This window comes from Lathyrus oleraceus, chromosome 2 (assembly GCF_024323335.1).
Source record: "Lathyrus oleraceus cultivar Zhongwan6 chromosome 2, CAAS_Psat_ZW6_1.0, whole genome shotgun sequence".
Lineage (NCBI taxonomy): Eukaryota > Viridiplantae > Streptophyta > Magnoliopsida > Fabales > Fabaceae > Lathyrus > Lathyrus oleraceus.
The window spans coordinates 437,635,505-437,649,327 of record NC_066580.1 but is presented as its reverse complement, the minus strand read 5'-3'; the positions used below and the strand labels follow the sequence as shown (position 1 = coordinate 437,649,327).

The 13,823-nt window shown below is 38.6% G+C and overlaps 1 protein-coding gene across 1 annotated transcript; it reads left to right on the top strand.

The window, feature by feature from the left end:
• Nucleotides 1–3,382: 3,382 nt before the first annotated feature.
• On the top strand, nt 3,383–8,981 carry LOC127120093 (uncharacterized). Its single transcript, XM_051050471.1, has 2 exons — nt 3,383–3,542; nt 6,998–8,981. Exon 2 carries the CDS (start codon nt 7,640–7,642, stop codon nt 8,363–8,365), a length of 726 nt encoding a protein of 241 aa, XP_050906428.1. The 5' UTR covers nt 3,383–3,542; nt 6,998–7,639; the 3' UTR covers nt 8,366–8,981.
• Nucleotides 8,982–13,823: the final 4,842 nt, after the last annotated feature.

Genomic DNA, 13,823 nt, shown 5'->3' with positions numbered 1-13,823 from the left:
TTAGGGCTTGAAATCACTTAAAATCATTCCATAAACACAATGGAAGTGGCATTTTGCACATGTGATTCACCAAATCTAAATTATGAATTTTCCCTCCAAAATGCATATGAATGAACACATGATCACATGAGCATTTTCCATGCAAGGCAATGGTTGATTTAGAAAGTATTGGTCAAAACAAGCATTTTGCAAAAAGAGTGGACCAATTTGGAGTTTTGAATCAAAAGTTATGCCATGTTGAACCTCCATGTACACTTTGTGATCATTTGGCCATAACTTCTCAACCATTCATCACATGGACATGATCTTGGACTTTTTGAAAAGAGGATAGGAAGATCTTCAACTTTCATGTTCACCAAAAATCCATTTGAAGCTTATTTTATATTGGAAAGTCAAGTTGATTGTGGACCAAAAACTTGCCATTTTTGGAAACTTTCAATTACAGGTCACTTTCCATTTTTGGAAACTTTTGATTTGACTTCAAAATCTTCAAGATAAATGTTTGAAATGATGAATGAAGTTCTTTTGAACATGAATGAGATGTCGAAACTCATTTCCCCACCTCATAGCCCTCAGCTCTTGCACAGTTTCTTGTTTGGTCCACAGATGACCTTGAAATGCCCTGATCAGCTTGAACCTCCACCACTTGATAAAATGGCTCAGAAATGAAACCCTAGCTCAAATAAGCTTAATATAATGATCATGTGATCTCCATCTCAATAGAATACCTCTTCTCCTTGAAAAGCCCTGGTTAAAAGAATGTCATTGATTAGGGTTGACCAGAGGTCAAAACCCTAATCCAAAGGAAACTGAGCATGAACAATGAAACCCTGGATGATGATGATATACCCTTGCAAACAAGATAATACTCAACCTTTGAAACCCTGGTGAAAAGCAAACCCTCAGATGGTTGACCACCACTTCATAGCAACCCTCAGGCTTGAATCATGTACCTCTTCATTATTTGAAAAGACTTTGGAGGATGACCTTTTTGTTTCCATATGATATGCAAAATGCAATGTATAATGTCCTAAAAAATGAAATGCAATGCTAAACTAGTCCCAAGAAGAGGAGGGCAAATTTTGAGGTGTTACAATTATCAATAATGATCTTACTTGGCACACCATAACGACATATGATCTTATTCTTGATAAACCTTACAACAACTTGCTTGGTCACATTCGCATACGATGTCGCTTCTACCCATTTTGTGAAGTAATCAATTGCCACTAAAATGAAACGATGTCCATTCGAAGCTTTGGGCCCAATCATCCCAATCATATCAATTCCCCACATGGAGAAGGGCCATGGGGAAGAGATAACATTCAATAGTGTCGGAGGAACATGAATCTTATCAGCATAGATTTGACACTTGTGGCACTTCTTCACAAACTTGTAACAGTCAGATTCCATTATCATCCAATAGTAACTTGCTCGTAACATCTTCTTCGCCATTGCATGTCCATTGGAATAAGTACCAAAGGAACCTTCATGCACTTCGGTCATCAACAAGTCTGCTTCATGTCTATCCACGCATCTGAGTAAAACCATGTCGAAGTTTCTCTTATATAGTATATCACCATTCAAGTAGAAATTACCGGCTAATCTTCTCAAAGTCTTCTTATCTTTCAAAGATGCCCCAGACGGGTAAATCTGACTTTGGAGGAAACATTTGATATTGTAATACCATGGCTTCTCATCTTTGATCTCTTCAATAGTAAACACATGAGCTGGCTTATCAAGACGCATCACAGATAAATTGGGAACTTCATTCCAATATTTCACTATAATTATTGATGCCGATGTTGCAAGAGCATCTGCCATCCGGTTTTCATCTCGAGGGATATGATGAAACTCAACCTTTGTAAAGAAAGTTGAAATCCTCCTCGCATAATCTCTATATGGTATCAAACCGGGTTGATTTGTCTCCCATTCTCCCTTGATCTGATTCACAACCAAAGCTGAATCACCGAAGACATCCAAATACTTGATTCTGAGATTCATGGCCTCTTCAAGCCCCATAATGCAAGCTTCATATTCTGCCATGTTGTTTGTACACTTGAAAGTCAATCTGGTTGTAACTGGTAGATACGTGCCTTGAGGAGTAAGAATTATTGTCCATATGCCATTTCCATATTGATTAACAGCTCCATCAAATACCACGCCCCAACGAGAACTAGGTTCTGGCCCTTCTTCTAGCAATGGTACGTCACAATCCTTCATTTTCAAGTACAAAATCTCTTCATCAGGAAAATCATATTGTACTGACTGGTAATCTTCGATTGGTTGGTGTCATACCCTAAATTTTACCCTGAGTTTTCACTCGCATCACCAGCATAAATCAATCCATTTTTTGTCGTGTATTTCATCAGTTTAAAGCATTCATCAGGGTTCAGGTAAAAAGTCAGGAATTCTGACATTTTATTTGACTTTGATAATACTCATTCAGTCGTCTGTTGATTAAGAAGTCAAAGGACTTGATTTCTCAATCTCGTTGCATCGCTTATTTTTATTGCATCGTATTTTAGAGGTTCGGAATGTGATAATCAAGAGTAATTGTCATCGTCTGAATCTTTGTAGGTTTTGTTTGTGTTTGAGAATCAACAGCAAATTGTACAAAAGCGATTCATCTGCGTCTAATTGTCTGTTCATATTTATTCAGTCAATGAATCAGTGCAATCACTAGACGTTTGCATTTTATACTTGTCACCACATGCATTTATTTTGCATAGTGCTTGGAATTTTAGCTAGGTTAATTTTTCGGATCTACAGACAAACCGGTCGCACCGTTTCTCAAATGTATGTCGAATTAGCGGGCGAAAAATTTCAAAACTGAGCTTGCAAACGTCAACTTTATTAATCTACGATCCGCGTAGTTTAATCTGGCGCACTCCTTTTATTTATTTTTTTTGACTACTTTTTCGGTTGCATTTCAAATCAATCTGAGCCTTTTAACTAGACAATTTTTTATTTCAAAATTTTATCAAAACCTGTATATTTTCGAGAAGTTTATTTGGTGCCGATCAATTAAGTGAATTCAATTTATTTTTTGGATATTTTACGCCTGATTTTTGTTATTATTATTTATTTATTATTCCGATTTATTTTTTATGTTTTAGCCAATTTAGTTAGTAAAATTAATTAAAATTATTTGTGTGTTAAATTCAATTCAATTTTTATTATTTTTATTTTTAGTGAAGTTTAATTTTTATTATCATTTAATTTAAGAATTAGAAAGAAATGCAAAATATCTTCAAATTTCTCCATTAAGAAAGAGACACTTGGCGCATGGTTGGGGAAGGTTCGTGGCATGTGATTCATCCACATGTTTCTTTAAGTATCATTTCTTCCTTTAAACCACATAATACTTGATGTAGAAAAACACAGAAAGAAAAAAAACACCTTCATTCTCTCAATGGTCCATAACACTCAAGTTTCCACACTCTCTCACTTCCGATCTCCCATACAATAAAGCAACTGCACATCTCTCTTTCGACCGTGCGCTACCAACTGGAACCGTCGTCTCCCTCACTTTCCATTCGGTACCCATGGGTTTCCTCCCTTTGTTTTATTTCTTGAGTTTACTTTTTCATTATATGAGTTTTTGTTGGTGAATACTAGCTTTATCTGAGCTTTGTTATCTCATAAACAAAGTTTAAATTAGATAATATAGTTGCTGTATTTTATTTATTTATTTATTCTTTCTAATTTATTTAGTTTTAATTAAAACATGAATAAGAAAGATGGAAGTAAAAATTTTGAAAGTTAAGTTTACAGAAAGAGATCGTGAGAGATGAGAAACAATGAGACTTTTTTTTTTTTTTTCCATTTTATTTTGGTTGTTGTATTTAGTTTATCTTAGTTTTATTTAATATATTTTATAAAAAAAAAAAAAAAAGAGCTGGTCATGTATCCATTTTTTATTGGTTTTGTTTGGCCATTGTTTTTTGAAAGAGTCAATATTATCAGGCTAATTTAGTTACAGATTAAAATCAATTTTGGTTGAAGCAACTCCCCCACACGTTTGGTTGGGTTTTTTTATTTTTATTTTTTTTATTCACTATTATTATTTATTAATGACCATTATTATTTTAATTATTACTATTATTATTATTATGATTATTTTGTGGATGATTATTAATTATTATTATTATTATTATTATTTAAGTAAATTGATTTTTTTTATTTTTTTGAAAATCTTTTCTCAAAATGAGAGCATTGTTGGAATGGTTTTGTGTGTGTGAAGTTCTTAGCAGAGGAAAAATGGTTTCATTCTTTGCATTTTGTGAGAACTGAGAGGGAGTATTTATTTCCTTTTGGTGGTTTTGTTTTATTAATTCCATGGCCACATGTCTAATCCATTATGGCTACATTTTGAAATTTGGAAAGGTGAACTTGCTACCTCTCTTGTTTCACTGAATGTATCGCCCCTTCCTCTCTTATTATTATTATTATTATTATTATTATTATTATTATTATTATTATTATCATTTAAGTAAAATGGGTTAATTATGCTTGGGTTAGGCTTTAGGCCTATGTTATTTAGACCATCTCATTTATGTCTTACACCCTTATCTTGTCTTTATGTGTTTTAGTATTATTTTCTTTTTTTGTTTTAATTAAATTAATAGTTAATTAATTAATTTTCTAAATTGATTAATTGATTATGATTTAATTAATTGATATTTATTGTTAAGTGGATTTACTTTATCGATTATTTTATTTGATCTAGATGTATGAAGTCGATCGGTTAAATAAGTTCATGTTCGTATCCCCATTTGACAAATTGTATCCCCATTCCCGTAGATGTGTAATAAATTTACCATTTTTATTTACTTTACTGTATTAGTTGATTATTAACAAAAGATTAAAATCAACCACCTTAAAAAAAAGAATAAATAAACATTAGATCCAACATCGAGTCTATTTTCCAAATAAAATCCAAATTAAAATGCAAAGTTGAGCATATACCCCCGCCACATCCAAATTATTTTTCATAAGTCAACTTTTGACACTTGATCCAATGTCAAGTCGTCCCCCTATTTTCAAAAGCTTTTCACAATAAAAATGGAAGAAACTGATTAAGTTTAGACTTTCTCTGTTCGGATGTTAGGATACTGCTGTAGAGCTCAATGTTCAAACATTCGTCTTCCATATTAAAATACAATAATTACCAGAATTAGGTCATTTCTCTTATAGAAGAAAAAGATTGATTGGGTATCGACCTTCTCTTTCCCGATTATTTGGACACTGCTGTAGAGCTCTCTGTCTGATTAATCGTCTTTCGTTAATGAACTTTGACCTAATTTACCACACACTTTCATAACAAACTTTGGGATGAAAAGAGAGTGATTGGGCTTAGGCCTCTTCCTTTTCGGGCATTCGAGTACTGCAGTAGAGCTCCCTGCTTGGATGCCTGTCTCCGCGTAAAATCAACTCAGACTCATCAAACTTATTTTCCGCCCTCGTGCAACCCCGAAAACATTTTCAGAAAGGAGTATGCAACATCCATTTTGATGCGAAACAAACAAAGACTTCAGCCTCCAAGAGCGAGCAGCAAGTAAAGGTTTAATCGCTCAAATTTGATCCAAGTGTCACTCTTGTTAAAAGCAATCCATCTAGTAGTTCTCTTTAGGTAGAACTACGTATGCCTTGAGTTCTTCATAGCACCTGGAGATACGTAGGAGCAGGATTGCGAAATCTTGTCAGGCACATTAATATTAAAAACCCTAAGTCTTTCCTTTCTTTCTTTCTCTTTCCTCACCCGATAAGTAGAAGATCACAAACGATATCACGCTAACACTCTAACACGAAACTAACTAAATGGGTCCCATCGAGTACGATGGATGTGAGGGGTGCTAATACCTTCCCCTTGCATAACCGACTCCCGAACCCGATTTGGTTGCGATGACCATTTCTTTTTTATTTTTGTGGGTTTTATCGATATTTCCCCTTTCCCACTTTGGGAATAAATAAAGTTCGGTGGCGACTCTGTTTTGTTTATATTTCGAGCGTTCCTTACGCTTGGGTATTTTTCGCGCCGCGACAGCTGGCGACTCTGCTGGGGACTGATATGATCTCCTATGCGAGTCAACCCTAGTTTAGTTTATTTTGTGCTTGAGTGCTTCTTTTATCTGTTTATTTACTTCTTATTTGTTCTATCTATATATGCCTTTATTATCTGTATTTCCAATTGTTGTACTATTGATATACGGTATCATTGGAACTTTCTGGACTATTGGAATTTGTGTGAGGAAAAGCTTTATACCCGAGCTATGAGAAAAACTTAAGTTAGGATGGTGGTTGTGTAGTATTGACTTGCGAGACATCAGACTCGTTAGGTTGATGCGATAACCCCACTCAGATGAGATCCCTTGAAAGTATTATTGTCTTACGATTAGTCGTTTTGGCGGTGATACTTTCAACCTCGATCTATGATTCTGAGGACCTTTTGTAGAACCCTGAACCTATGGCTTTCAGGACCGATGGTTGTGTAGTTTTAACCTATGAGACTTAGGACTCGTTGGGTTAATACAAAGACCTCACTCAGAATAGATCATTTTTGAGGATATTATTGTCTTGCGAGTAGTCGTTCTGACGATAATATTATCAGGTGTGATCCATGACTCTGGGAACCGTGTCTAGAACCGTGGAGTCGATGGTTGTGTAGTATTGGCCTACGAGACTTAGGACTCGTTGGGTTAATACAAAGACCTCACCTAGAATAGATCCTTTTAAAGATATTATTGTCTTACGATTAGTCGTTCTGACGATAATATTCTTGAATTGGGTCCATGACTCTAGGAACCTTTTAAACCCTATAGCCTACCTGTTTGGTTTTCCTATTCCTAGAACCTCTCCTCCATGAAGTAATAAATCAGAATGTTCCAATGATCACCTACCCAATTGTACATACATAAACATAAAACATTTCATAATCATAACACATTTGACATGTGCATATTTTCAAGGGACCTAAAGACTCGTTTGATTGCAGGCATTCAGAAGACATGGGTAGCAATCAAAAAAGTACTTATTCATTCAAGTTCAGGAATCCAAAGCTAGGATTGATTAAGGGGTTGATCTCAGATGTGAAAAAAATCAGAAGGAACAACTTTTGTGTTGAGTATGGTGACCTGTTGACTATCATGAACACCGAGGTGGATGCTTGGGCCATTTTCACTTTGGCACAATTCTATGATCCTCCCTTGCGGTGTTTCACATTCCAGGACTTCCAGTTGGCGCCAACATTGGAAGAGTTCTCACATATAGCAAACATTGGTATCAAGGATGAAGTCCCTTACACCGGTCTAGGGGAATTTCCTACACATCAACAAATAGGTTCATCTATACATCTAGATAAAGCGGAAGTGAAGGCTAATCTTGGACCAAAAGGAGGCACTTCAGGATTCACTTTGAAGTTCTTAGTGGGAAAAGCTTCAGATTTCAAAAGTAAAGAAGATTGGGTCGCTTTCAATGCTGTGTTAGCCTTGATACTCTATGGGATTGTCTTGTTCCCGAACATTGATGACTTCGTGGACATGACTGCTATACGCATTTTCTTGCTCAAGAATCCCATTCCCACCTTGCTTGCAGATGTTTATCACTCTATCCATTGGAGAAATGAGAAGAAGGGGGGATGATCCAGTGTTGCGCTCCTTTACTGTATAAATGGTTCTTATCTCACTTACCAAGCGAAGGGCCTTTTATTCAGAACAAGGATAACCTCAAGTGGTCTCAAAAAATCATGTCTCTCACTGCCAATGACATCACCTGGTACTCTCGTGTTTATGATGATGTGGACATAATCGTCAAATGTGGCAACTTCCATAATGTGCCACTCATAGGAACTCGAGGTTGCATCAATTACAATCCTGAGCTTGCTATGCGGCAACTTGGGTTTCCCATGAATGACAAACCAGAAGACAAGTTGTTAGAAGGTTTCTTGCTGGGAGAAGGAGTGAAGGACTTTGATCTGGTGAAGAGGATAGGTCGTGCCTGGACTAAAGTTCGTAGAGAAGGAAAAAGGGAGCGTGGAAAGAAGAATTGTATAGCTAGAGGGCCATATACAAGTTGGGTCCAAGCCAGAGCTTCTCAAGACAAACTACCATACCCTTATGAGCCTCAAATGCATACAAATCCTCCAGAACCTACTCACGTCACTATGGAGGAAGCTAAAGAGCTCAAAGTTGTCATCCAAAGTTTGGAAAAAGAGAATGAAGAGCTACGGTTGAACCTTCTCCGGATTACTGAAGAAAGGGATAATCATAGGTGGGAGCTTGGGCGGAAGAAAACACAACTTCAAGCAAATGTGGAAAGGACTGATAAGGAGGAATATAAGAGAAAAAGAGTCAAACAGGGTTAGATCAGGCTGAGAGCTGTTTGAATACCGTCAAAAGCCAACTGAAAGAGGCTGAGAGGGATTGTCGTGAGAAAGAGAAATGGTGGAAGCTCGCCACAAAACAAAAGAAGGAGATAAGAGAGACACTTGAGGCTGAGATAGCCAACCTCAGTGTTTCACTCCGTGAATCAAAAGAAAGGGAAGAACGAGAACGCCGCAGTAAAGAGAGTATTATGGCTGCTACTCAGGTTACACCTGAAATGTGGAATGGAAAGTGCCAAGAGGTTGAAAATGCTAATGAGTGGGAACGATACTGGAGAGGCCGACATGACTCTTTGCTACAAGAAGGTGAAGATTGGATGAACGCAAGGGAAAATGTGAATGCTAGCTTGGCAGCCTGCGAGGAAACCATCCAGTTTTTACATGAACAAAGAAATGAGTACCGAGACAAGTTTGCCAGTTTGATAGACTTCTGTAATGGCATGGCTACGAATGTGCCTTTGATGCTAAGATGTGCTTTGGAAGACATAGACAATGACAATATCCCTCGTTCAGTGACTGAATTTATTTATCTTTGTGAAGACATGATAAAAAGGTTCAAAGGAGAGTTAGAAGATCTCAACAAACAGAAGCCTGCAGTTTGACCTTTTTTTTTATGTTGTACTTTCCTTTATGTTTGAAAGAATATTTTGTACTCAATCCTTGTACTCTATTTTGAATTGAATGAATGAAGGATTTTGAGTTTCTTTTGTACAAAAAGTTTGGTTCCATTCTTGTTTTATTCCCCGTGATCTCTTTGAATGCTTGCTAAGTTACAAGGAATCTAACACGGTTCCCTGAAAATAAGATTGAACATAAGCATAAAAGACATTTTTAAATCCACGTGCATTAACATATGCATCATGCATTTCATTTCTCAAAACAAAAACTCATTCCATTTTTCCTCGTATCAGTAGATTCAAGCTGATTCCTCAACGTACATACGCTACTCGCTCCAACACAAGAAGAATCATGGATGTAGTTAGAGAAGAACAAGCTGCCTTCAGAGAGGAGATGGACTCTGTCAAAAGCAAGATCGAGCAGATCTTTGAGGCTATACAAGCTCTGGCTAGAAGGGAAGAAGAGGCTCGTGTTGCCGCTGCTGCAAGGAACGATGCTCTAGTTCAAGGGGCTGCTATTCAGTCAGGACCTTCAGTTCCTATTCCAAATCCCGTTATCTACGATCTTCCTCCAGGGTTTGTTCCACCGCCTGAAAGAACTCATGTTCCTCCACCTGCGCATACTTCTGGAGTAGCTGATGGAGTCGCTGCGCAAGGACCTCCGATAGTCAATCAAGTAGTCATGCCCCGCACTGATGAAGAGCTCCAGGACGAGTTTGAAATGCAAAATTACAATGGAGCTACTCCAGTGGTCATGCCTACTGCTGCCCAAGATTCTGAGGCTATCTTGATGTGTCGTGCTCTGGCCGAAAAGCTAAGAATCTTGGAAGGACATAACTCAACCCGTTTAAGTGCCTTGGAGATGTGTCTAGTCCCAGACGTGGTGATTCCTCCAAAATTCAAAGCGCCTGAATTTGAAAAATACAAAGGACTCACATGTCCTAACATACATTTGAAAATGTATTGCAGAAAAATGGCTGCCTATGCCAAAGATGATAAGCTCATGATACATTGCTTTCAGGATAGTCTAACTGGGGCATCTTTGGACTGGTACATGCAGTTGGAATGTAGCAACATCCACACTTGGGATGAGTTGGCTGAAGCATTCGCAAAGCAATACAAATATAATACCGACATGGCACCAAACCGTACTCAGCTTCAGAGTATGGTCCAGAAAGACAATGAATCTTTTAAAGAATACGCACAACGCTGGAGAGAATTAGCTGCAAGGGTGCACCCGCCGCTGGTTGATCGTGAATTAATTGACATTTTCATGGGAACCTTGCAGGGCCAATATTATGAAAGATTGATCAGTAGTGTGTCCACAGGATTTTCTGACATGGTGATCGTGGGAGAAAGAGTAGAAGAAGGACTGAAGAGTGGTAAAATCCAGGGAGGTTCCAGCAGTCAACCAATCTTGAAGAAGCCTTTCAACGGATTTAAGAGGAAGGAGGGTGAGACTAGTGCCATTTCTTCTCAGAGGAGGGTACCACCCAGGGCTCCTGCTCCTCTGCCTTATTATCAGTACCCTTACGTAGCGGCTGCTCAATATCCAACCATGCCTTACCGTCCAATTGCTCCTGTTCCTATTCCAACTCCGGTACCTCACTATCAAGTTCCAGTTCCTCAATATCAAGCTCCACAACCTCAATTCCAGGCTCCTCCACCTCAACATCAACAGAATAATCAACCACGTCCAGTTCAGCAGCAACGACCAAATCAACAGAGGCCATATCAACAGTACAATAATGTGAATACCACTCCTATCCCAATGACTTACACTCAATTGCTACCGTATCTGATTCAGAATGGGACTGTCGTGCCAAGGGCATTACCTCCAATGCCGAAGCCGCATAAGCCTTGGTATGATGAGAATGCTAGATGTGCCTTTCATGCTAATTCAGAGGGTCATACAACAGAGAATTGCAAGGTGTTCAAGCTTCGGGTCCAAGAGTTGATAGATCAGAAAATATTGTCTTTTGCTGATGTTCCAAATGTGGGGAACAATCCTTTGCCTAAACATGATGGTTCAGGTGTCAATGCTATAGAAAGTTCAACTGATGATGGATTGATAAAGGATGTGTTCAAGTTGAAGACTCTTTTAACAGTGGTCCATGCTAGATTGATGGAAGCAGAATTGATGAATGGAGTACATGATAATTGTGTGTTGTGTTCATCCAACCCTGATCAGTGTGGTGAATTCAAAATTTGTCTTCAACGTTTGATGAATCAACGGGTTATTCAGTTCACTAGAGCAAAGATTGATGAGGATGTTGCTGTGATTGTGCCTGTGTTTGATCAAGAGAGGCTTCCCAAGCCTCTTGTGGTCCCTTATCAGAGAAATGTTGACCTAGAGCCAGTGAAGAAGATTGAGCCCATGGTTATCCATGTTCCCGCTCCATTCTCATTTGACAGTACCAAAGCCGTACCTTGGAACTATGAGCCTGTAGTTTATGTGGGTAACAAACCAGTAATCTTGAAAGAGCCAGATGTGACTAACATCGCCGGAGCTAGTGGTGTGACTCGAAGTGGAAGGGTTTTCGCTCCTGAAGTGATCCCAAACAAAGAAAGTGTACCAACAGTTGAACCAACGAAAGGGAAAGAGGTGAATCCTCCAGAAGTAGGAGAAGGCTCATCTAAGAAAGCAGTGACTACTGAAGAGGATAGAGAATTCTTGAAAATCATCAAGAAGAGTGATTACAAGGTCGTAGATCAGCTCAACCAGACTCCTTCAAAAATATCCATTCTTTCTCTACTTATGAGTTCTGAGGCTCATAGGACTGCTCTATTGAAGTTCTTGAATGAAGCTTATGTGGCAGAAGATATCAGTGTTATTCAGTTTGATAATGTGGTTGCTAATCTCAATGCTAGTAGTTGTTTGATGTTCACTGATGATGATTTACCCCCTAATGGGCGAGAACATAATATGGCACTTCATATCTCCATTCAATGTACAGATGTTACTTTGGCTCGAGTACTGGTGGATACAGGTTCATCCTTGAACGTGTTACCTAAGACTACCCTGGCACAATTGAATATTGAAGGGGCGCAGATGAGACCCAGTGCTTTGATAGTTAAAGCTTTTGATGGGTCTAGGCGAACAGTTATTGGGGAGATTGACCTCCCAATCCTTATTGGCCCTCAAACTTTCCGTATTACCTTCCAGGTAATGGATATTAGGCCTGCCTATAGTTGTCTATTAGGTAGACCTTGGATCCATGCTGCTGGAGCTGTCACCTCGACACTTCACCAGAAGCTGAAGTTTGTTACTTCTGGTAAGCTGATATCAGTATCCGGAGAGGAAGATATTTTCGTCAGCCATTTGACTTCTTTCAGATACATTGAAGTAGGTGAAGACATTGTTGAAACTCCTCTCCAAGCCCTTGAAGTGGTCAATGTGGTCCAGACTAAGCCGAAACTTGTTGAAGAACCCAAGGGGGTCATGACCTCGTGGAAGAGTGTGAAAGCTGCAATTGAAGCTGGTTGCCCTGGAAGTTGGGGAACGGTGATTGAACTACCAGAGAAGAAAGACAAGTGTGGATTAGGATATCAGCCGTCTATTGAACTTTTCAAAGATCAAAAGATACATCAGGGGAAGGTGCCTAGCATCCAGGAAATATTCTCTAAAGCTGGTTTCCGAAGTGATGATCAAGTGAATGCTCTTGAAGATGAAGATCTAGATTTGTCCAAGATGGTGTTTTGTGGACCTCCAGATGCCGCTCTCACCAACTGGAAGGCAACAGATGTTCCGGATATAGTTTCTTGTTCAAAGTAATTTACTGTTTTCTAAAACATCCAATGTCATGCCCAAGGCATATGGATAGCTTTGTAGGGCCCATTTTGTGTTAATAGTTAAGCCTTATCATCAATACAAAGCACATTTTTTGAGATCCCTGTCTTTCATCTTTTTAATTTATTTATTTTCTTTACAAACAAATAAACAACAAAAAAAATGGCAATTTTTATTTCACATCACTTTCATTTTTCAAAATCTTCCTCTAAAAAGAAAAATCATTTCCATGCAGATCATTAATAACTGGATCCATTGAACACGACAATGCTATAATTCCCTATGACTTCGACCTCCCGATTAACCAAGCTGAAGAGGATGGTAAGGAAGGTTGCGAACTCCCAGAAGAGTTGACCAGACTTTTGAAACAAGAGGAAAAGATGATTCAGCCTCATCAGGAACCAGTGGATGTGATCAATCTGGGGACTGAGGAGGATAGAAAGGAAGTCAAGGTCGGAACTGCTTTAAAAAAAAATGTGAAGGAGGAACTAGTCAAGCTACTACATGAATATGTGGATGTGTTTGCTTGGTCATATCAGGATATGCCAGGACTCGACACCAACATAGTTATGCACAAGCTACCGTTGAAGCCGGAATGCCCGCCCATCAAGCAAAAGTTGAGAAGAACTCGACCAGACATGGCTGTCAAGATCAGAGAAGAGGTCAAGAAGCAGTTTGATGCAGGTTTTCTAGCTGTTGCAACTTATCCGCAGTGGATTGCTAATATTGTGCCAGTTCCGAAGAAAGATGGAAAAGTTCGAATGTGTGTAGACTACAGAGACCTGAATAGAGCTAGTCCCAAAGATGATTTTCCTTTACCTCACATTGATGTATTGGTAGATAACACAGCTCAGTTCTCTGTATTCTCCTTCATGGACGGATTCTCAGGATATAATCAGATCAAAATGTCTCCCGAAGATATGGAGAAAACAACTTTCATTACACCATGGGGCACTTTCTGTTATAAGGTAATGCCTTTCGGCCTGAAAAATGCCGGGGCAACCTATCAAAGGGCCATGGTGACTCTTTTTCA